The sequence below is a fragment of the Aythya ferina genome, assembly GCF_964211825.1.
Source record: "Aythya ferina genome assembly, chromosome: 8".
NCBI lineage: Eukaryota > Metazoa > Chordata > Aves > Anseriformes > Anatidae > Aythya > Aythya ferina.
The window spans coordinates 4,798,148-4,822,232 of NC_140304.1; the positions used below are offsets into that span (position 1 = coordinate 4,798,148).

General features: G+C 34.6%; 1 protein-coding gene across 6 annotated transcripts in view; it reads right to left on the reverse strand.

Annotated features, from left to right (window-relative positions):
- CDC14A (cell division cycle 14A) overlaps positions 1 to 24,085 on the reverse strand; it is a 60,072-nt gene that overhangs the window by 25,483 nt on the left and 10,504 nt on the right. For 5 of the 6 annotated variants that reach the window (XM_084528606.1, XM_084528605.1, XM_084528608.1 and 2 more), the window contains exons 3-6: positions 22,885 to 22,960; positions 16,543 to 16,635; positions 12,150 to 12,229; positions 2,159 to 2,225 (exon numbers count right to left, since the gene is read on the reverse strand). In XM_084528606.1, coding sequence (XP_084384732.1) covers positions 2,159 to 2,225; positions 12,150 to 12,229; positions 16,543 to 16,635; positions 22,885 to 22,960 — 316 coding nt within the window. Of the gene's footprint in view, positions 1 to 2,158; positions 2,226 to 12,149; positions 12,230 to 16,542; positions 16,636 to 21,279; positions 21,334 to 22,884; positions 22,961 to 24,085 lie in introns of those variants that run through there. The other variant, XM_084528607.1, reaches the window with a different exon arrangement.

Here is a 24,085-nt window from a genome sequence, read left to right on the forward strand (position 1 = left end):
GGCTTGCTGAAGTCTCTATGTTAAGACAACATTCAATTTTGCACAGACTAACAACACAGACAACAAAAACTTTAACAATGTCCAAAAACATCAGGTTCATTATTTCCCCTTCAAAGACATTATGATGTGACATAAGTTTGTTGCATATCAGTTAAATCTTAAAACTGAGTCTCCACACACTCATATGTTTTTTTTTCTTTAAGGCAGATGACAAAAAGTAATTCCCTTTTTGTCATAGTCATTTGATAATTTCTGTGCTGAATATATTTAACATTCTATATTTTATGACCAAAATGCACAAAAAGTTTATTGCTTTTCTGTGTTTGATATGACACTCTGATTTTATTAGCATAATACCCAGGCAAAAATCTTACACAGAAGTACTACGCGTAACCTGTATTTTGTGATTAGTTGTTAATACTTCTCTCAATGCACTCCATTGGTAGAATGAAGTTAACAAGACTATGGTAGACAAGATTTATTACATGATTGAAAGAAATTAAGTTTTGTATTTGATCCCTGTACTATGATTAAATAAGTCCATTTTGTACTAAAGATTTGTATATAACAATATTTAAAACAATTTTATGAATAAGCAATCGATACCACAAATTTCTTCCAAAGAATTGGTGTAATACATTTCTGCAGCATATATTTATACTGAATCTAACACGTTCTGAAAAGTATAGACATTGCACAACATTCTATGATTAAGGTGTGTTAACAAAAGACCATATATCAATGTTTTAGAAAACAATCGTGTTCACCACTTTTTGTTACAGTTATTTTTCTTTCTTTTTAGGCATAACTAAAATAGTTTATTTAAGTAGACAATGTTGTCATGAAACCTAAGATACTGAGAGGTTTCTTTGAATGGCAAATCTAGAAAAACGTATTTCATTGAAGCATGGCTAGACGGCTGCACTCCAGAATTTGTAGGCCCCCTGGATTATGTGTATGTAATATATGCAACAAAGTCATGAAATTTACTCAGGTAAACTAAGATTTTACTTTAGATTTAGCCATAGAGTTTCTACTCGAAGTGGCTTTATTTCTGTAGGTGAACTGGACAGAGATTCAATAAGTTTTATGGGAACAGAAGAGGAAAAAATGGTTTTCAGAGTCCTTTTGACATGTTTGTTGCAGATAAATCATACTGACTGCTTCATAGAGCTTCAGGATCTGTAGAAAGCCACACAAATTAAGAGTCTTACTGTTAACTGACAGCTCCTTTCCCACCCCCACAGAACTAAAAATATTAAGCTTGATCTGTCCTTTTTTCAATTTTTAAGAAACACTTGTTTTGGCATACTTTTAAGAATTACAAATAGTCTATAAGGTGTCAGTACAGAACCATTTATATAACCTGTTCCTCTCATTAAGATCACTGGGAAATTAGATGAAAAATTTGATCTTTGCTTACAGTATCAAGTATATACTGTAACACCAAGTTGACAATTAATATGTAAAATAGCATTTTTAATCTCCAGCGCTGCTTTTTATTTTCCCCAGGACCATAACCACAAATTTAGCAATTTAAATTATGCTTTTCAAATTATTTTTGATAAATTCATAATTTTTACATCGACTATTAAACATATTTTGAAACCACAGCACATGCAAGGCAGAGCTTTAACAAGCAAGTTGACAAACTTTTTTAAATGACACACCAAAACACTAGTAAGATACACTAGTTTTCATTCTTTTTAAAGAATTCTGAAAAGAACAGGTGTCAAACACTGAAATGGAGTTAAGTATCCAAAAAGAAAAATACAAAAAACAGTGCTTAGATTAAGTCACAGAATATCAGTACCTTAATTTTGTCAACCTAGGTTTATAAATGATTCGTTAGCAGATCTAGTGCATTACCTGTAACCCCACCCTGAGATGGGGCCTGGGATGTTTGCATTCTAATTCATGAAGTGAGCTACAGAAAGTTATCAAAGGCTAACCGAGCAGAAACATAACCTTTTCCCGTCTTCCCTTGTCACTACTCCAACACAGTTCTCAGTAACTTAGGCTTCATGACAGCACACTACTCATTGACACGCATCTTGCTTTGAAACCAGATTTTCTTCTAATGTATTTTAAGAGTGTTTTACTTCACCTTTTTTAAAAGTCAATTTAAACCTGTTTTGCTAAGGAAAAGCATGGTTACCTTATTTATTCCCTGTAAACAGTCCAAGATCGTGAGATTGTATGTGCAGTTCCCAAATGAAGCATCTCTATAGATTTAACAAATTCATATAAACATTATTTTAGAAATTAGGGAAAGACAGCACAGAATAAAATACATTCAAGTTATTTCATCCCCTCCAAGAATTCTGTATTAAAGTTCCAAGAAGACATTGCTTTACCAGCTCATTCATGCTAAAGCATACCCTTACCAAGGATGTAGCTCAGTGTAAATACAGTTGATACTGTAAATTATGTTAAGTGCATGTTTTTGTCAGGTACCCACATGGAATAGATACAAAATTGAAAATTATGTGACCTTGATTCTGCCACTCTGAAAACAACAATTTATCGTTTAAAGATGACAGAATGGCAAAAAGCAGAACATCTTCAAGAAGTAAGACATCAACATAAAAACAAACACCAACATGAAAAACAACAGCAACATGTATTGTGGAAAAAAGAAAAAGTACTTTTCAAACTTTGCTTCAGACCGGTCTGCATTTTAACAGTGACTTCTTAATCAGTCATTGAAGAAATCTTTTTTTAGTTTTGCTCTAAGCTATCTTATCAAAAATGTTAAGAACTGCAGTTTCTGAGAATAACAAAATACTAGGTTTCAGCCAGATACATATTTAATCCATAATTTATTCAAAATTTCAATCTTTCACTGAATTTTTTAATTTTTTTTTTTTTTTTGAGAATCTACTTGCTATATTTACTATATTTGTAGTACCAATACGGTCCTTCAATCTCAAGTGCTTAAAGAGTAAAATACTCTCACACATTCTTTAAGAGCAAAATTACAGCAGTTTTAAGCAAGCAGTGTTCACAGAAAACTTAGTTAATTTAGGAAAATTAAAAGCTACAAATTTGGTAGTTTCAGATTACAGTTTACTCCAGAAAATCTTTCAAGTTATTAGATTACTAAAATAAATACTTATTGCAATGTTTTATAATGGGAATTTGTAAATGTGAATACATCTTCAATATTCAAACCTAGCAAAGAATTTTTTTCAAAAAGTAAAGCCATAGAGTATTTTCATTAAATAAACAGATTATACCAAAGCAATTAACCCAGAAGACTTAATATATTTTTCTACAGGGAAAAGTTGAAGATCTTTTTGTCATAAGGTTTTCAGAAAAGAAAAAGGTCTTCTGAGGAAAAAAAAAAAATCTTTAGGACCAAATGGGAACACGTACATATAACAGAAAAATCTTTAAAAGCTACAACAGTTTCATGAAAAATTGACAGAAACAACAAAACCTAAAACAATGCAAACCACAAAACTAATTATTTAAGAGAAATATGAATAGAAAACATGATTGTAACAGCCATCCTGTATTAGGTTACTTTGCTATAACAAAAATATGATTTTGTATCTGTTTGTAACTACTTCAACCAAGAGTACATAAAATACTGCAGAAAAAAAGGAACACAATTAATAAGTGGTATGATGGAGAGGGAAGGAGGACCTAGAACTTGACCAAGGCGCACAAGGTAAGCCTATCACAATTTCAGCTATAGAGTTCTCTTAGCTACAGTTCCCACAGACAGCTGTTACTAGAAACTGTGCACACTGAGCTTGCATCTCACACCCTTATCTATCTTTTGTGGTAGACAGTGATGAAACACTAATGAACGTGATAAAAAGCTAATGAACAACAATAAAGCACTAACTACTAAAACGTAATGAAACAAACAGTAGGTATGAATGGCAGTGCAGCATGGTAATGACAGAACACCTGGAAGCAGTGGCTTACTATCACCTAATGCTTCAAGGGAAAGCATGATGTTTGATGCTCTATGGCAAACAGAGAGTATATTATACCAGACTTTGCCATAGTATCTCCCCCAAGTATCTGCTGGTAAGAAAAAAACAAATCATGAAAGTTACTTCTATAATAATTTGGAAAACAAGTAAAATGGAACGAAATCTGAGCTATTTTAGTGCTTAACACCATAACCATTTTTATTTTAGGCCTCCCATTCCTTTTTCAGGGTAAAGCTAGGAAAAAACATGTCTGTATTTCTAGCTTCCACAAGTACAACTGCCTGTTTAGAATTAAATCTAGATGTGCTTTCCCCTTCTGAAACTTCACTGTTCTCTGTTTCAGAATTTTAGGCTAAACTATCAACAGGTATTAAATTTTAGGTATGAAATGAAAAAGATGGATCTGGCAGAAATTATGCATAATCCATGAGGACTCTGTATGCTGGATCTGTTGATATAGTAGAGACGCATCCCAGGGAATAACAGCGTATCTCCTGATAGTTACGGGACTTAACAGTAATACTAAGAATCCCTCTGTGCCAAAACTTCTTTACTGAAGTATGAAGGGAATTTTAGCACTTTTCACAAATGCTAAAGTTGTTAACAAACACACTTTATACAAATTAACAATATAAAAGGTCACTGAAGCAATAAAGTGTTTATATTAGTTATTTCCAGGAAAATATTTGACTAGTAATCCAGATGCTCCTTTTCAAGTAGCACCATCTTAAATCATCAACTCTAATGCCTCATTTAAAACAAAAAAATCTAGCTCTCAAAGTCTCTCTTAATCCCATCCCTCTGTGCATTATTCAGCTTAGCTTTGTGTCCGTTCAAGAATCTGTATCAGATTCTCGTTATCTAGAAATCACGAACACTAGCACACATCTTTTATTCCACACATCTATGCATCAACAGTCAAAATTCACGAAGAAAAAGCAATCTGAAATACAGATCAGGAGAGTGCTTGTGGATTCCATGGTCACAGGCAAAATCCAAGTCAGCAATTTTCAAACACACTGCAAGCAACAAGATGCAATAGCAAAGAAGGGAAGGAATTTTAAACGTATGTTACATACATAGCTGAACAAAATTAAAAAACAGTTTAGTTTAAACACTATTACTTCGTGACTTTTTTTTATATATATTCAACCTTCCTATCAAATAGATAATTTCAAATTAATCTAGAGAATCGTTAATAGTTATAGATTTTTAGACAAAGAATTTTGCAGAATTTAATTAGAGGACAGACATTTAATGGCAATCTGACTGCTAACTTCAGATCTGTAAAGGTCTTGAAATACTCAAAAAGCAAAGACTTTTTCTTGACCTGATATACCAAGTATTTTAAATAAATTACTCAATTAAAATATCTTTTTGTTTAGAAGGAGTTATCTAAGGTATTTTCAGTCACTAACTCAGTTTATCCTTCATTAAAAGCAAAACCAAAACAAATCTCCACTCTTAACCACCTAGATGACTTCCTCCAGGCTAAGTTTCCATGTTTTTTCCCTAAATGAGAAAAATGAGCCACAAGCCAAATCAAATCATTATGAAGCTTTGTAAATATTTAAAAATCAAATTTTATCTTATCTTCCAAAACCTCTTAAATTAAAGCATTTACTGAAAAAAAAAAACTCACACACAATAATTTAAAAAATGCAGAACAACTGCCTCAACTTCACTATTCTTTGGATAAACCCTTCTTCCAAACGATTTAGTATACAATTTCTAGACCTTGGATGAAATACTGGATACTGTCAGAACAAGTACTAACCTTTACAAAAATCCCATTAGAAATACAGTTAGTATTTCTCATACCACAGTGACTTAAGAAGCTATTTATATAGTATTGGAGCCACTAGCATGCATTTTCTTGAAGCATCTGTCATTGTCAAAGTTCTAGAGTAATAATTAATAGTAACTTTAGCTGTAAAAAATACAATAGCTTTTGAATGGGCCACACTTTGTGCCACGCTAAAAAGCAAATGCAAACACTAAAACAGTTACAAGGAAGACTAATGCACAGAAAGAAAATCTACTAGCTTCAAAAAAACATAATTCAAATGAAACTAGAATTCCATACATTCTTCCTACTTAAACTTATTATTCTCCTTTGTCTACTAGTCTACAGTAAACTATTTCACATGCTTACACTTAAGACTGTAATAATTTTTAAGTTACTGGGACTACTTATGCATATGCAAAAACATTTTGCTTTTTGCTGATGGAAAAAGAACTATTTGGATTTAGTTTATTTTTTGTTTTTTAACTGTTAAGTCTGTGTTAAAGAAAACACAGAGAAAAGGAAGACTTGTACTATTTGACATGAAACAAAAAGATCATACACAGGCGTCTCCTGCATGGTGTTACAGTGTGGGTGCTGTTTACTGTAGCTGATCACGTGTTTCATTCCAGTATTCTTTCAATCTTTGATGGCCAAACACATAACCAGCTTCATTTTCAAACAGTGCTTTACCAACTATTACCTGATAACTCTATTTAGTTTCAAATTCAGAAAAAATGTGAATATTTCTGACATACAGATGTAGCATGAAACTGAGTTGGCATTACAGAGCTGCAAATCCCACATCCGATTTCAGTTATCGGAGCTGACCTCAATACTGCATAATACTTTCTACTTTACCAACCCTCTAAATGCTGTCCATAACAAAATAAATTGTTTCCCTAGCACTTGCAAATAAAGAAATAAAACCTAAACTCTAGCTCTGAAATTCACGTCATATCTAGAGATCGAACACAACTAAATTAAAATACATTTGTTTTTTCTTATTGTATTGAAATCAATACAGAGCAGTTTAAGTTGAAAATCCAAAGCAGTTTTATTACAGGAAACTGTTATTTGTGATGGTTTCAAATGGTGTTAGTCTGTTTTCTTAAGCGGAAGCAAGCAGATACTGTACAAGATCTTCAAGAGACTAGAGCGTCACCAGGTGACAGCGAGTCAGCCAAAAAGAAGGTGGAAGTTTCTCACATACTGCGGCACCTTATCTCCTGCTTTGTCTTCGTTATTTCCATTATAAAAATAAAATAATTTCCACAGAACTTGTAAGAGGGGTATGCTGATTTCCTTCCACCCCTGGACAATATTCACTGAAGCTGTCTTCAAATGAAATACCCAGCTGAAGATCTAAGCCGATTAAGGCCTTTTGAGGTCACTGAGCTGGATGAAAGTAGATCAGTTTGCTGGTGATCTTTTCATGTAAACACACGTCAGGACTCCGTGAAGAATCTGACGGTCTTGCAGAGCTTTCTACCTATTGAAAGTTGTCTGTTGTTTTTTTCCCAAATAGAAGACACTTCAGATATCAAATTAACAAACTTGTTAAATAATCTAGCTGTAACACAACCTTTGATCACTACACCCCGATAGCCTCTTACACTTGAAACTATTCAAACAGAGATACTATATAACTTCTGTAGTACAGGGTATCTAAGTTCCAGGCTTGAAAAAAATTAAATTCAAGACAGTAACTACTGAATACCTGTGAATAATATCCCAAAGTACTTCCTTCCTAGACCTTAGAATAGGAGGGAAGGCACAAGACATTTGGATTATATTTTCCATTGTCATTTGATAAAGTAGTTTTAGCCCTTTTTAAAATGTTAACTATATGGAAGGAGGGCAAACTTCCTGATAGCACTAACTTGTTTTTTCATAGCATAGCCTGATGACAACCAGATATGGTGCCTAACGTGACATTAATGCTTCCAGTGATAAAACAGGTTCATTTGCTTGAGCTTCTGTATCATGCTGTATTTTGCACTAGAGATGCTGCAATGTCTTACAACATAGAGGTAGAAGAAAAACATCTCAAAAAAAAACGGGGAAGAAGAAATAAATTATTTCTTCCCTGCTCCCGTCTGATACAGGTTGACCCACTGCAGGCCCTCATCAGCTCTACTTGCCCTTCTCTCAACCCCAGTAATTCTTAAGCTTCTTATACATCTATTCCAGCCTCTCCCTACAAATTCAAATCCCAAGTACCTCCTCTCTAACTTTGACTCCTCATTTCTTACTTGGCTTCCTATCTTATCAAATTCCTTTAGTTCATCTCCTGTCTTCTTTTTCTCACCTCCTGTACAGCTAGATTACACAGTTTTCTTTACCAGCACGATAAACTATACCACACAGGTAACAGAATCTTCTTAGGCTCTAATCCAGTGCCAAGACCTTACATAGTCTAAAGCAGCACCAAAAGAAACTGAAGTGCTTTTCAGCCTGACACCAAATTAAGAAAAAATGCTAAAGAAATATAGATGCTTATATCTACTAACATATAAAAGCTTTCTTCCAAAAACTCAGAATTCCCTATTCCCTCTGGAGATCAAGGCCCTGGCTCAAGAAGATTGACTCCTATCCTAGAAAATAGCCTAAATGCTGCGTTAAAACAAAACAAAAATAATAGTAAACCAAACTACAGAAAATCTACCAGAAGAAAGGAAAACAAACAAAAAAAAATATCAGAAAAATCCATAACCTCCCCCAAAAGCTTTACTTTTAACCAACGTGTTTTACGGATAGCAAAAGCAACTGAATGTAAGAAAAGTAAAGTGGAATTAAGACCTATTTTATATACATCAAAAAGCTACATACACATTAACTCTAGAGCTTAAAGAAAAGTTTACTTCTTCAGTAACAGTTTACTAACATAACCATTCCACACATATTTTGAGATTTCTTTTGACTGGTATTAGCTGCACGAGTAACCTCAAGGGAGATCACCTGACTGAATTTCTTCGACTCTAGAATATACTTCTTCGTTTGAATGTGGTTAGGATGACGTAAAATAATGCAGTGAAAAGTCACAACAGTGACAAGTAAGTTCTAAGAAGCTTAAGAGCATCAGTGGAAATTAGAACATTTGCCCTTCCTGCCTGTAGAAAAATCAACAGTACAGAATGATTTCAACTTTAATGAGCAATTTAAGTTAGGCTACAGATTTCCTCTGAATATGGAACAAGAAGTATTTTGTTCTACCAAGAGTCACGGATTAGGATAATAATGTCCAAATTAGCCATGTTCGCCACAATTAACACAGTTAAAAGGCTTAAGAAAATGTTAGGACATTGGCGTGCAGCCTACCTTAGAAGCAAGAACCTGATAGCAAACTACTGCTCAGAGAACCTGTGTATCAGCAGAGTACAGGGTAAATCTAGGTGTATTAGAGTATAGCTAGCAATTTTAAAGATTTCTCTGTTGTACATTCTTGAAATTGTTTGCCTAGGTTTTCACCTAGTAGGGTATACTGATATACCCTCTTCTTTCTGGTTTATGTATAATTCAATTTAGCATTCTATTACTATAGTGGTTAAAGATATTTTCCCATCTAGCTAAATGATTGATGTGAAAAACAGCATTATTTTATGCATACTGGTTTTATTTACCAAAGATCCTTTCACTTGCAGCATATGCCTGCTGCATGTTTTATGGTTTTTGGTGTTAGCTCTGGAGAACATGAAGAGAAAGCTAATTAAGGACAAGATAATAGAATTTAATAGGACAGAGGTACTTTTTTTTTTCCCTTTAGAAAAGGGAATAGATTTTACATTTCTTTTACAGTGAGACGATGTCCCAGAAGCCTATCTTCACAAAATTCATGAATTCTCACAGATGGGTTACAACAATCCATACATAACACTCTGGATAGATTTGGAAGACAGGTTTGGAAACACGGATAGCATCTATTACTTTAAAGAAGTTTGACACCACCATTTATCTACCAGGAGCCTGCAGAAGAGTTAAGCATCAGAAGACTGACAACATTTACTGTTCTCTTCTCCTGAAGCTGGCAAACTGAATGAATGGATTACTCTTCGGCAATAATTTTGACAATTCAGACTGCAAATGCTGAGTAGCCTCTTTGTCAGACATTGACTTCTCCAGTGTGTTCAGTTTGTATTCTCTCTTTTTATATACTACAAAGCTATCTTTATAAAATCTTGCTGTTTCTTACATTTTATTTTATTATTATTATTATTATTATTTATTTATTTATTTATTTATTTTTACAAACTCTCATTTCATGATCCCTATTTTATTTTGGAATAGAATCTCATTAAGGATTTGTTCTGAATGCATATTTATTAATTTCAATATTAGTTATTGATAACACAATTGTGTTAACTTCATTATTAAAATTAATTATTTAACAAAATCATTCTGTGCCACTTAGTTTATTATGGTTCTTGTCAGCCTCAAAAAAGTCACATTATTTTCACTATTCCCTACCAGCAAAGGAGAAACAGCATTTTAATAACTTATTACTACATGTATCATTCAAAGGGATTGGTTGCAAGACAAAAGTCTGTAGCCTTCAGTTTGAACAAAAAAGTTCTGAAAAAAAATTCCTCCTCAATTTTCCATTTTACAATTTCAGGACTTGATAACTAAGCTTTTTGCTTTGTCAGTACAAATAATACCTTAATTTTTACTGTAGCAGGGGAAGAAGTGGGGAAGGAACCTAAACACATAGCAATTTCGTATAATTCTGAACGGTAAAGTTTTTGGAATAGATAAACAAAGTACAGCTATTCTGAGATAACGCACATTCTACATTACTGAAAAAGTTTTGCATCTCTACTACATACAGTTTGCTTTTTAAGCATGGTTTTAAGAAGCTCAAGATTTTGAAAAAATTAGGTTGGTTTAATTATTAAAAACTCTTATATGAAAGAAATAGCATTCAGTTGTTCTTAATCTCCTGCCAAAGTTGAACCACTGAGACAACACTATTAGATACGAAAGGAAGAGTCAATTTTCTAGACTCCCTTTAAATGTTACAGAGTAATCCCCAGAAGGAAGGGAAATATTGCAGTGAAGATTTTTACTTGTTGCTTTCCCCAAAATAAGGAGACAAAAGAAAAAACTGACACTGTTTCTGTGCTGAGAATAATATAGTTTGCTCCAAATAACTTCTTGGAGTAATATTCTAATAGCTGAGCCTTCTGTAAATGGAGGGGCTGATGCAACTCTGTTAGATTAGGAGAGCATCAGAAAACAACACGTGTAAAAGGTGTAGAAAACTATACACTAACTTAAATCATCATTCCTGTATTTTATATAGAATTCATAGATGTTAAACAAAAAGACACTGACATGTTCATAAGAGGTCATCTTTTTATGCATTTTATGAAGTATTTTTTTTAATTAGTTTAAAAGTTAAATATATCAATAACCTCGCATAGCTACCAATGATCAGATCAATCTATAAACTCTCTGCTGACAAAAGCAATCACTGATAGGATACTGTTCTTTAAAATGTATTCATTGGCTTAAGATTTTATAGTTAAACTGGTGTTGACATATAAATCTATCATCCCTAAATCTATTACCCTGTACAAACCGCTAGAGATAAACAGATCTTCCTTTGTTGAGTGGCTGTAGAATCAAATGAAGCGTTTGATAAAGACAAGGTAGCTCCGCATTTACAAATGCATCAGCTGACAGTGAGCACTACTTGCTAATTGCTGACTCCCCTAGAAAAGTGGATCTTGACCTTCTTGCAGTTGTCCTATGAGATATTGCCTGTATTTGCATAATAGCATGAGGCACTTTTACTTGTAAAGCACAATGACATTTCATGGCTCACACGACAAAAAAAAATAATCTCAAAGTCTTTTACACAGACATAATAGCTAAATGCCCTCAGATCTCGGCCTCCATACTACCTTGCTATAGAGAATACGGTCAGATAGTTAAAATTAGCTGTTCATTGAAAACAGAAAGGCAAAATAGCTTAATTTGAACTTCTATAGTTATTCTGTAAAGCAGAAAATATAACAGAAAACAAAACAAAAACTTTCATTCACTTAAGTCTGGTTAGGTATTAAGTAATATTAAAGGTAAGAATGACTTCCAAATAGTAAATCATGATATATCATAAAGAAAAGTTTTAATTGCTAAACCACGCACATGCTAACAAGTATTTTCTAAACCTGAAAGTTTGCAAGATTGATTTTGGTTTTAAGATGGCCAATCTAAATAGTTTCATTATTCCAACACAGCGCAAGTGATTCTACCAGAAGTCATTTCTTTTTCTGTATATCAACCATATTGAAATAATGTCTGTATCAGACATGAAACCATTTTCTGGGAAGGGAGAGGAATCTGAAATAAAAAGTATGTTTAGCAAATTCCAAAAGCAAAAGTTAGACCCATTTTTCATGTTCACATACCTAAACGGAAGATATGGCGGATTAGTTCCAGACGAAAGTGTCCTGTACACTTCCTCTGGTGTTTTCTTTAAGTATATTACCTAAAGCAGGGGAGAGAAGAGAATGAAGATGGAGGGAAAATAAAAAAATAACCCGCCCTGATCCTGAAAAGTCGTTACCCATTTATATGCTTCCCTCAAACCACTACTCTTCCAAATATTCCATACTCCTTTACAAGCAGCTCATAGGCCATCTGCAGACCAGAGAAGACAAACCTACATAACACAAAAGCTTCAGAAATCAACAAAAAACAAAATAAACTGGGATTTTTATCCCAGCTTATATTTATATATTTCTATGTTATCTGTGACGGTAAGCAGTCATCTATACTAGGAGTACTCTGCCCAACTTCAGATGATTCAACAGAAGTACTATGGTAGCAGCTGACAAAGGAAACATTTTTCCATCAAAGCTCAGTTGAAACTTTCTATACATGAACATTTTCCGATTCCCAGTTGTCAGTATCAAACTACCCATTAGCAAACAAGATGTCCAATTCAGCAAGCTGAACCTGTGACTACGAGAGCAACCTCTAGTTAACACAGCACACTAAGCCAAGGCTTATTCTGATATCACTGAAGGCCAGCAGTTCCACTGGCTTAACATCAGAGTAAGAAACCAGAAACATCACAGTAAGAAATAAGGAGACACCACCTTGTTGCACTTCAAATCCTATTTGTGCAGTACAACTGCTCCTAAAGTAAAACCAGCTTTGAATTTGTGTTATGTGCATTATTTATAGATACCTCAGCCAGTTTGGAGTGACACATTTTGCATGTGCAAATGTTTTGTGAACAAAGCAGCACAGCTTTCCTATCTGTTACCATCCAACTCACCTTACAGACAGCATCTACATGGCTACTCCTTCATTCTATGCACATTTTACTGCTGAATACTGAGCACCAATGATTGTTTTCTTAACCAAGACAAAGGTCCTGATCTAAAGGCTTTAAGGTTCAACTTCAGACCTTAAGCACATTGGAACAGAAGTAAGTGGTGGTCACTCCCAGAATCTCTGCAAGTTGCTTTATGCCTGGAGTTGTATCAATGTAGTGGAATTCTCAGTACTCTGTAAGATGTCAAAATGGTAGGTAGATTTGCTTGCTTTTCTTACTCAAGCATGGACAAGGGAGACAGCAAAGGAAAAAAAAAAAACTGTTTTGCTTTAGTCTGAAAAACTCTGTGGTGATGCAGTGAAAAGAAGGTCCGAGTTCATCCTTGTCTGACTATCACAGATTTTACTACTTTGAACTACTACTGTAACTCTGGGCCAAAACCCTCTACGTAAACTAATATACTTTCAAAAGATCAATGCAAAATAATAATAGCTGTTTTGTGTTTTTCCCCCTGTAAAGCCACTTTTAATTCTCTTCAAGAGAGATTTTATAATAGGTTCATCCCCTGTTCCCACCGCGTCACTTCTCTTAATGCACATCATACAGGGGCACTGCTATCTGTAAAAAACAGTCTTAAATATTACAAGTTTTCTAGCATTTTTTTTCCCCTTTGATATGTCCATTCTTATGTTCTGAACTTCCTGAATAATCATGCAATTAAAGAAAAAGCTCTTCTCTATTGGGACATATTCCTGCTAGGCACATTATGTGTAGCAATACTGGCCACACGCACACTGCCAAGAAAATGTATGATGTATGTTCCAAAGCGCTTAGGAAACAAAAAGGGTATTTTGCAAGTCCACCTTAGCATTCATCCACTATAATTACAAATACAATTTCATTTCATCTTGTTCACACCCCCAACATACATTTTCAAATTAAAAGCATATGAACAGATCTATTCTATTGCTGTTAAGTTATCACAAGAGTTCTGTGAGGCAAACGTAAAGCAATTTGAGGTGTTGTTTGAAACTGCAAAGAAGCTGTACGTGGTGCAATAGCTGAAAAGCCTTTGTACTTGCTGACCTTCCAAGTGAGGGATTACTGACTTGAGCAGTACTGGGATGTGCTTAGATTAATAGAGAATGAACCCATAAAGCTGCAGGCTGGGCTCAGAAATCTAATTTATATTCTTACATTATGAAAAAAAATCCTGCAGGCAAGTGATTGAATGTGCTTTAGTAGTTCACTATTACTCAGTCTCACTTGCTTTGATAACACTTAAGACCCAAAAAACTCAACAGCTTTTCCCTTGCACTAGCATTACAGAAGTCTAATAAAAGCTATTGGTACCAAAATACACACAAAGTAATCATGAGAAAGCAATACGACCAGCCCATCTGCTGTCTACAGGGAAAAGGAAAGAGAGCTTAGTGGATCTCTTTTCAGAGCTTGTCACAGTAAGTATTGTGTTTCACCAAGACTACTCAAAGTCAGATTTTGGTCCACTAATCAAGCTCTGATCTTAGAATTGCAAGATGCCTACTACTTGCCAGCTCTAAGGATACAGACTAGTATTACTCCTATTCTTCTCCCAGAGCGAACTATTAGATACTGGAGAACACAAACAAGTTGGGGCCTTTTTTTTTCCCCACCCCAACCAGAAGAGAAACGTAATGAATACCTTAACGTTATGCAAAGTGGCATCTGTCCCCCGCTCCACCCCCCAACTCATCCATACATTATTAGACATGAGAATATGCACCCTCCTTCATGATTTTGCAAAGAATGTGCTCTTTAATGACAAGTGGGGAGTTCCTGTCGTCCCTTCTGACTTCACAGAACATTCTGTGTAGTAGTCCCAGCAATTTAGGAGAAATCCTGAACTTCTCTGTAAGATCAGCAAAATCTTCATGTTCTTCTATTCCTGTTTTAAATGTTTGTTGTTGTTTTAACCTTAATCTTAGTTTTATGACAAATGTAATCCTTGCAGAATTCTTCAGAGCAAGGATATGAATTTAGCAACTGGACATGATTAACTAAATACATTGAAAATCCATTACAAAAATTAAAATTTAGAAAATGAATCATTCTGAGATGCAATTTACAAACAGGTAAGCTGTTGTGAATCAAGTTTTAAGCTCTCTCAGACTCATGACTCTTACTAAAATATTTTAATAGCTATTCGAGTGTTTCAGTTCAACTTGTCTAAGAAGCTGTTTAAGTGAACAGTCTAAGTTGCATAATCATTACTGGAAACCCATTCCTAAAACATGATCCACTATTTTCCACGTTTCATTTTACACTTAATATTTTAGCACCAGGAAAAATAAAGCAAGCTTTCTCAATTAACTTTGACATATTGGTAGAGTTCAAAGCTGTGGAACTTTCTGTCTCAAAAAGCTTATGAAATTGAGGACAAGACACAAATGCAAAAGCACTTGAATAAAATAATTCATCATCAAACAGTATGATCAAGTTGTCAAATACAAAATGTTCTTTTCATTGAAGATCATGACTAGATTCCTTCAGGTCAGAAACTTCCCTACCATGTAGCTCATGAGTGTACAACTAATGCATGTAACTGAATACAGCATCTAGAGGTAAAACACTCTAATGTTATTTCCCAAATTAATATGCCTGGATTACAAAAGTTAAGCTTCTGTAGTTTAAAAAAAAAAAAAAAAAAAAAACAGACTATTGTAATTATAATCAGATTATTATAATCATAAATTACTTTTCGGAAAAATATTGATTTTATGAATTTATTGGCATTATTATTGATCACCATAGAAGAATATGATTGAACTTCCATAGGAGGAATACACACATATAGAGAAAAATTTTGGGATGAAATGTTAAAGTAATAGATACCTTTGTGCAAACTGTTTTCCAATGTCACACTAAACTGAAATAAATTAGAAAGTGACTATGCTGCATATACATTGTTTATAGTTAATGGATGCTTTTTTGCATTGGTAGCACTGTATTAGTAAAGAATTACTCTTGGTACAGAGTATCTTCTAATAATCAAAAGATATTTACAATATCTGCTAGTCTTTGACAGCAGAGTATTATATGCAGATGTAGACCACTTGCACATGCTAGCAATTAAGAGCTATAAGCAGCTTAACACAGGCTAAGCTAGCGTTACACGTGCCTGTAGTTGTGGCACACGAGTTTACCTTATCATACACATAAGCTACCTTCTCTCACGTGTGATGAGCCACCGGATACCTACTATAGAGTACGTACACAGCCACATCATGGTACACACACTATGTGCTCCCTCCCCCCGATACGTTCCAAAGCCACCCCCCGTACTGTAAATGGAGTTAAGTGACACAGAAAAGGTCTCTCTAGAACTCATCCAGCAGAGTTTTCAAAGATGGCTTATAAAAGAACCAAATGACAATCTGTCTAGCCCCCTAAGGGAACATCCCTTGGGATGCTATTTTACACAAAAGAGATGTTTCTTAAGGAAGGTTAGAAGTATCCATGCAATAATTAGTACTTACGGCATATGCACCTATTAGAAAAGCTGCATTTGCTCGTTTCCTCTGGTCAAAACTGGTATAGTAAACTATCTTCTTTCTTGACAGACTGAAATACTGTTAAAAAATAAAAATAATTTTTAAAAACCACCATACTTACTGAGAGAAGAATACAATTTTAAAACAATTTAAGTAGTCACTTTTAGTAAACTGACAAGGCAAAGAATTCCTATAGAGTCTTTTGAAATTAAAGGAGAAAAAGTTCCTGGTGGCATGAACTATCTTCTTACATTGCAGATAAGAGTGCAGGGAAGCATTCGCTGTTCCATAGCAAATATATTGGTTTTGCTGTGCTACTTTATTCTATAAAATGCAGTTGAATCAACACATTCAATATAAGATACTATACTTTTTTTTTTCCTAAATATCCAAACAATACCTTATGAATGCTGTTCAAAATCATTGAAATTGTCAGACTCTCATGTGTGTTAAATCTCTTTAGCATACTAAACACATTCTACAGAGAAGACAGTCAATTTCTTTTAAAAAAGCAGTTAAACAGCCCTCATCCTCTATACTACCTAAAAACGGGGTTACAGACAACATACTTTGACAGGTTTAATAACGAGAGTTTATAAAAATATTGTGCAAGTGAAAAGCCTAAAAAAAAAAAAGTTAGGTACAGACATAACTTGTTAGTCTTGCAATTCTTCTTTATTTGGGAAGAAAAGAAGTCTCTGTCAGCATCCTGCAAACAAAACTCCCATTGAAAACAAGACCAAGAAGGAGCAGAAAAGAATAATCAGGACAATCTGCAGCAAAGCTATTTAAAGCTGAAGAGAAAATTGTCACTTAAAAATGGCAAGCTAGACAGTTTATTGCAATTTTTATTTTTCTTTATTAATTTTATTACATTAATTTTATTACTTTATTAATTTTATTATACTTTGAAACCTTGTCACATATGCTTTTCCTTATAGTCTTCTATGGTTCTGTTACAGTTTGAGGAAGTCATCAACAGATACACCAGATTCTGCTTCTAAATACTTAAAGGGTATTTTTATTTTTAAAAGTTGCACAACATTTTATGAACTGCCCGTGTTCCAGTGTTGCTGTTACCCAACTTCAGTATTTTAAAACCTATTTGACAGTTTACTTTCTTTTCCTTCTTTTGACATTTGGGGGTTGGAGGTAGGGTAACTGCGGCAGGACTGTTTTATTCATTTAATTAGTGCCACTATATTTCACTTCCATACATTCATAAACATTGAATATCATCTTAAATCTTGTTGCGAATTCTAGGACTGCTTTCACTGCAGAAACAAACTTTGCACCCAAAAAAAAAATAGCTAAAAAAAACCAATAGCTGATAAACTCAGGAGAAACGTGATATACGCATCACAGTGAGCTTTTTACTCCCACCCTTCATGGTGCCTTTAATTAGCAGCTCTAACTGTACGTTCCAAGCTGGTTTTATTACCCACAACTTCCAGAGGTGGATACAGCATGAGAGCTAATGCCAGTGTGTGCATCTAGATAGGACTACAGGTGCTGAGAGGGATAATTGCCATTGATTGGAAGATAATCATGTCTTGAGATCAACAGCAACATCTCTCAGAGTATATACAAACATACAGGGTATAAGCAGTTATTTAATTAGTGAAGCTTTCAATTATTATTAAAACTTGTCAAAATTTTAAGATCCCTCCTTTCTTCCCCCTCCTCAATTTTTTAATTTTAGTGTTCTCTAACTGCAGTTCCGCCCATGATATGTGGGTGGGATAAGATTACAGTAGTTATGCAACAGTGACAGAACTTCAATTATAACTTGTTGACTACTACTTTTTTAAAGCAAAGTTCTTCGTAACAGTTTACAGCTCACCTGAAATACCACTTGAAACTGCAAAAAGCACAGGCTGCTAGCTAGCAGGAGTTCTATTTAACAATACCACATTTCATGTTTTATTTTACAGAACAGACTTTTTTTTTTTTTTTTTTTTTTTTTTTTACCATATAGGTATATCAGGTCAGACCAATTCTGAAACACTTATGTACCAGCACAATCCAGAGCGGTAGCCCACCTTAAATGCTCCCAGAACATTTAAATGAAAGCAGCGTAGCATTTTAACAGCTTCAATTTCAAAAAGCAATTTCATAATCTTTATGAACCATATAGATCATATGGAATATTTAATTATTTTTTTTAGTCCTGACTAAAGCTTTAACACAAAATTGAAAACTGAGGCTACTGAATGGCTTACAGCATAGCAAGCAGAGGAGAATTGGATCAGAATAGAACGAACCACTATTTTTGTTTGCACATGGGTTAACGAAAATCAAAGTTTACAGCAAATGCTTGCTGAAGTGACTTACTGCTTGAAGTGCAGCATGCGTGATTGCTTCTCTTAACGTGAACAAATTCTCAACTCAATTACACTTTCAGTATTAATACTAAGTTACATAAACTAGCTTAGTATTGTTAAACATACTAGCTTAGTATTATTAAACAAACATGCTGGTTTTTCAAACACATTTAGTAGGCTAAGTCTAGTCCTTTGGCTAGGTTCAATAAGTGTTAGGACAGTTGTTATCATTTTTTTTAATTGTTTATTTTTAAGAAACAGCTCTAGAGCTCCACCTGAATGTAGAGCTTTTGTTTCCTCGGGTACTGCAGAAGGAACCAAAAATGTTTCAACAACGAATTTCTCCATGAGTTGTCTATAGAATAGCTATAGTTAAAAGATGATACGGTAATACAGTTGCAAAACACCTTTTACTTTTAAAAGATTAAAATACATGTATTGTGAAGCACTAAAGATATTTTTCTTTACCAACAAGAGATTTTCTGTAGCACTCACACATCACTAGAACATAAAATGAAACAAAATTCATCTTGTTAAGATGCACCCCAGAGGAATAAACTGAAAGACAGGCTTTTGAAATAAAAGCAGATGTTACAGAGAAGCGTGGAAGTTTTGTTTTTGTTTTTGTTTTTTTTTTAAGGTGATGAAAAAACTCATTGGTGCATGACAGGACTCCAGAACACATTTTTTCACTTTAAAATTATTTTAATTTTATAAAAAGATGAATTCTTGCTTCTTGAAAACCTCAAGAGAGACTTACATGCACAGAAATTGACAACAAACCTAGAAGGTGCTACTGTGGGCAATTACTAGATTAATACCTATTAGAATCACCAGATCACCATGTTACTGTACAGTAATTTAGTTAATGGATATAGTTTAATATACTTGCATTGTTCAGCGAGAAATTACTGCAATGTGTTTAATAAAGCTGGATAAATGTAAACACTGTTTACGTATACACTAAAATATACGTGTGTAACGGTGAATGTAACGCTTGCAAACTGGGCGTGAAAAAATCACATATTAAAAAATGTCTCTCTGACTTGCCTCATAACCTAAGCTGTCCTGAAGGAGACGTTTGTAATTACTACAGTTCCATGTATATGACAAGCAGGTTATTTATACTGAAAACAAAAAACAAAACCCAGAACCCTCTGCAATTTCACAACACAGTTAGTATATGAGAACTGTTAACCCCACAGTTCATAACCCTGCCCAGACCTTCCCTGCCTTTGATCTTCCATAATTCATATCATTTTTGTCAGCAACTTTCCCTCTAATTACCCACTTCTAAATTTATTGAGGTTTTATAAGGTTATATGTGCATGAAACCCAGTAGTTTTTCAAATAGTTTTATGAAATTGGACATTTAAATCGAAGAAAAAATAAATTTGATAATTGAATTGTAATTTCTTAGTCAAGCATTTTTCCCAAACAGGATTCAATGAACAAGTAGGAAGATCGCATGTCCAAGCATTTTTTCTTGCTGTTGACTCAGCTAGTCAAGATCATCTCCATAGCAATCAGCAAAACATTACAAACAATGTCAGTAAGGTTTTCCTGTAAAGCATAACTTTAGTACTTTACCTCTAGCTTTCTCAGCAAAATTGATATTTGAATAAATCCTTCAGTGTTTCTGAACAGAACTATTCACAATTTTTAAAGCGAGTCAGCATAAAGTTATGATAGTTTACTTTAAAATGCTGGTCTGCCATAGAGTACATTTCAAACAGCGATGCCTTTCGCTCCTTACCTGCTTCCTTCTTCCAAAAAGGAGAGGTGGAAGCAGAAAACTGCCTCCTCTGTGGTTATGAGGTTTTCCCTCTCCCAAAAAAGAAATAGATACAGCTAAAAGATTTGTGGGGTTTTGTTTTTTTAAATGAGATCTTATTACATTTTTCCTGTTTCTACTCATATAAATTTTAAACTTAAGAAAAGCCTGCCAAGTCTTAAATTCCTTTTGTGATACCATGGCCACACAAAAATTATAACATGTAGTGCATAATTTTTTGTGCCACACTTCTTTTAAAAACTTTTCATAAGAAAAGTACACACAGCGTATACCCAACCAGGTACATACCAAATCATAGCTGGAGTCATCTGGGCATAGCCACTGTGATTGCCTCAGAGTCCCGAGAGTGTTGCAATATAGCAACAGCAACTACCCAACAGCAGAGGTTGGATTTCCAGAGGATTATAAACCACAGTGTCTTAACTTCCTATGATCAGCCACTGCTTGTGCTGGTCCCAGAGCACGGTTACCTTTAATGCAAGTGTATGCAAGCAGCAGGTTGCCAAACAGGACTCTTTCCCCCAGTTCAATAGGCACTTCCCATCCAAAAAAACATCAATCACAGGCTGCCCACGTGTCGCCCTGGTGCCCCATGAGAATTACCATACTTCTGCTGCAACAGTTGCCCACTGCATCAATGCCTTGCCAGCAGGTAAGTCACAGGTCACAAACTTCTGTCTTATACACACACTAGTTCAGGCCTCATGTGGGAGAAGTCCCTGCAGGGAGGCTTGTGAAGGACAGACATGAGAAAGTGAGAGGTAGAAGAGCAGAGAGAGTAGAAACTGAGAAACTCAACTAGCAAAGCTGAGCAATAGTCTTTTGTAGCTAGATCTACAGTACAAATCAGTTGCATGCTTAGCCTTAGGATTAGGTCTTTCAAGTCTACTTACCCACTGCAGATAGTATGTAAGTTAGGACAGAGTCTGGCATGTATTTTAACTATCAGAGAAGCAAAGTTCATATTAGCAGGTACTGGCCTATCTCAGACATAGTGCCAATTAGGCAGGCTGAAATCTATTCATGCAAGAGTTTCTACACTACTCGGGTGGTATTCCAAGCTTCGGCTGTTTGATTTCAGGTATTACTTACGAGTGGTTGCACTCTCAGGTTACCCTTCTCTATTATACATTAGAGAGTTTAAGTTAACCTATTTGGAATTCCTCTATGGTAAGGTAGCAGCAATAAACAGCACCTCTTTTCCAGGTGATCTGCATGAGATTTCTGTTCCGTTCTTGCCAATCTGTACTCTTCATCTTGTACTGTGAGTTGTTTTTTGTTGTTGTTTTTTTCCCAAAAAATATGAAAGTTACATTAAAATAACATTAAGGTTTACTAAGCCAACTCTGCAAATATCAGTTACTCATTCAGTTTCAGTTTGGCTCCCTTATATATTTTTTCCAATTACAATATATGACCTTTGATATGATTTTAGACAACTACTTCATAGAGACAGGACAAATACTTTGCAGTCAAAATAAAAGCTACCATGGAGGAAGATAGCTAAGTTTTCTATTTCAACTGCAGAACAACTCAAGATTGTCTTAAATCTACAATCCTTATTTGGAAGCAGGAGAATAAGAGGGCTTCTACAAAGGAATTGATAGCAGTGACACCTCTGAGAAGTGTCACTACAGAAAAAAAAAAAAAAAACATGTTATGTGTAAAAGACCTTTCTGTAACACTTATTACAAGCAACATTTTATTGAACTGAAAGATTTCAAAGTTTTAATTTTTTGATTGAGTGAGATTTAAATAGTGTGATTTTGGAGTCTGTTTTATTCTTGTTCAAGGGGGTCAGGGATAGGGAGTTGTTTGTTTTAATATTTTTTGTGGGGGTTGTTTTTCGGGGGAATAGTTGTTTTGTTTGTTTTTGAGTTATTCATACTAACATACCAACTCATTCGCTGCAAACCCATGAAGTATCCGTATAACCAGACTGTTTCTTGTTACTATTTTGTCATGAAACGAAGGTTATGAAAAATGGTGAACCACTCATCAGTAGCTCACCCACTAAGCAACAATCAGGGCATATTCCTTCTTCCATTCTTCAGAGGGAAAAGAATTCAGAACAAAGAAGAGCCTTAAAGCTTAGTTGCAACTATCTAGATAATGAGAACCTAATAATTGCTTTCAAACTGAATAATAGGTTTTAGCTGAGTTTCAAAGCACAAGAATATAGGAACATTGTTTTTAAACGAAGCTTACCTTTAATTTCTTATTTAGTTTACAGCAATATCTGTATAACATTGCCAAATTTAAAGGTCCAAAATCTGCATAGAAACTGGGAGAAAAGAACAAAAATGTGTTATTTATACAAAGTGCTAAGCAAGTTTCAGCATGCATGTTGTTGATAGTTAAAACTGTTAAAGAGTAACTTTTGGGGAATACGAAGTAAACAATATACATATGGCACTAGATAAAACCCTATATAGGTTCATTTAAGAGGAAAATAGTAACAGTTAATTTGAAAGCATATGTAGCTTCAGTTTAAGGTGCTGCAGTAACCACCTGTTCCATTATACGTGCACACACACTAACTTTCACCATATCCAGTCCGGGTTTGGCCAAGACTACAGATAAGGAGAGTAGAGGACTTCAAGACGTGCTCTACTCTCCTTTTAGCCATGCTGCTCTCATTCTAGATATGTCCTCATCTCAATCAGCTATAGAGCCTGTATCATTAGATGCTATGAAGTATAAGCAGAATTTTACAGCTTCGAGGAAATTGTATTTAACAATGTCCAATCTTGGTATCTCTCTGGAATTGAAATCTATTTCCTTTTATTCCATCCTCCCTTATTCCAGAGACTACATATTATACATATACCCTTTACAGAGAATGTGTGTTTCATTTTTGACACTTAGTCCTCTCATCTCTAAGCTCTCTCAATTTATTATTTAATTAATGTTTTTTCATTGTTCTTCTTCTTTTCTTCTAGATTTTCCTCAAACGTTCTCATTACCCCTGAAGCAGCAACTGCTGCCTTTTGGATAAGAGATAATAGCAACAGGCCATACAGAAAAATTATTGCAAAATAAAGGTTGCCTGTAGGGATTCACAGTGCTTTTCGTAGCTAACCCTAAGAGCTATACTTTTGAGGCTTACCACTTTATTAACATCCCCCATACATATCCTCTCAAACAAAAAAAGACCAAGCCCAGTGAAAAAGAGACAATTGTATTAGCCTGATTGCCGTTCAGAAGGAGCAGCCAGCCTGCCACACCAGTGTTATTTCGGTATCATCTACTGTACAACATCAAATAATAGTATAAGTGCTTGTTAAGATTCAGTTCATCCCCTTCGGTACAAAACATTAGGACATAATGCTTAAATACAGAAGCTCATTAGCTGGGTCAAAGACTAAGCTGTCCAACTCAGGACTTTATTTGTAGGTTGCATGGAAGT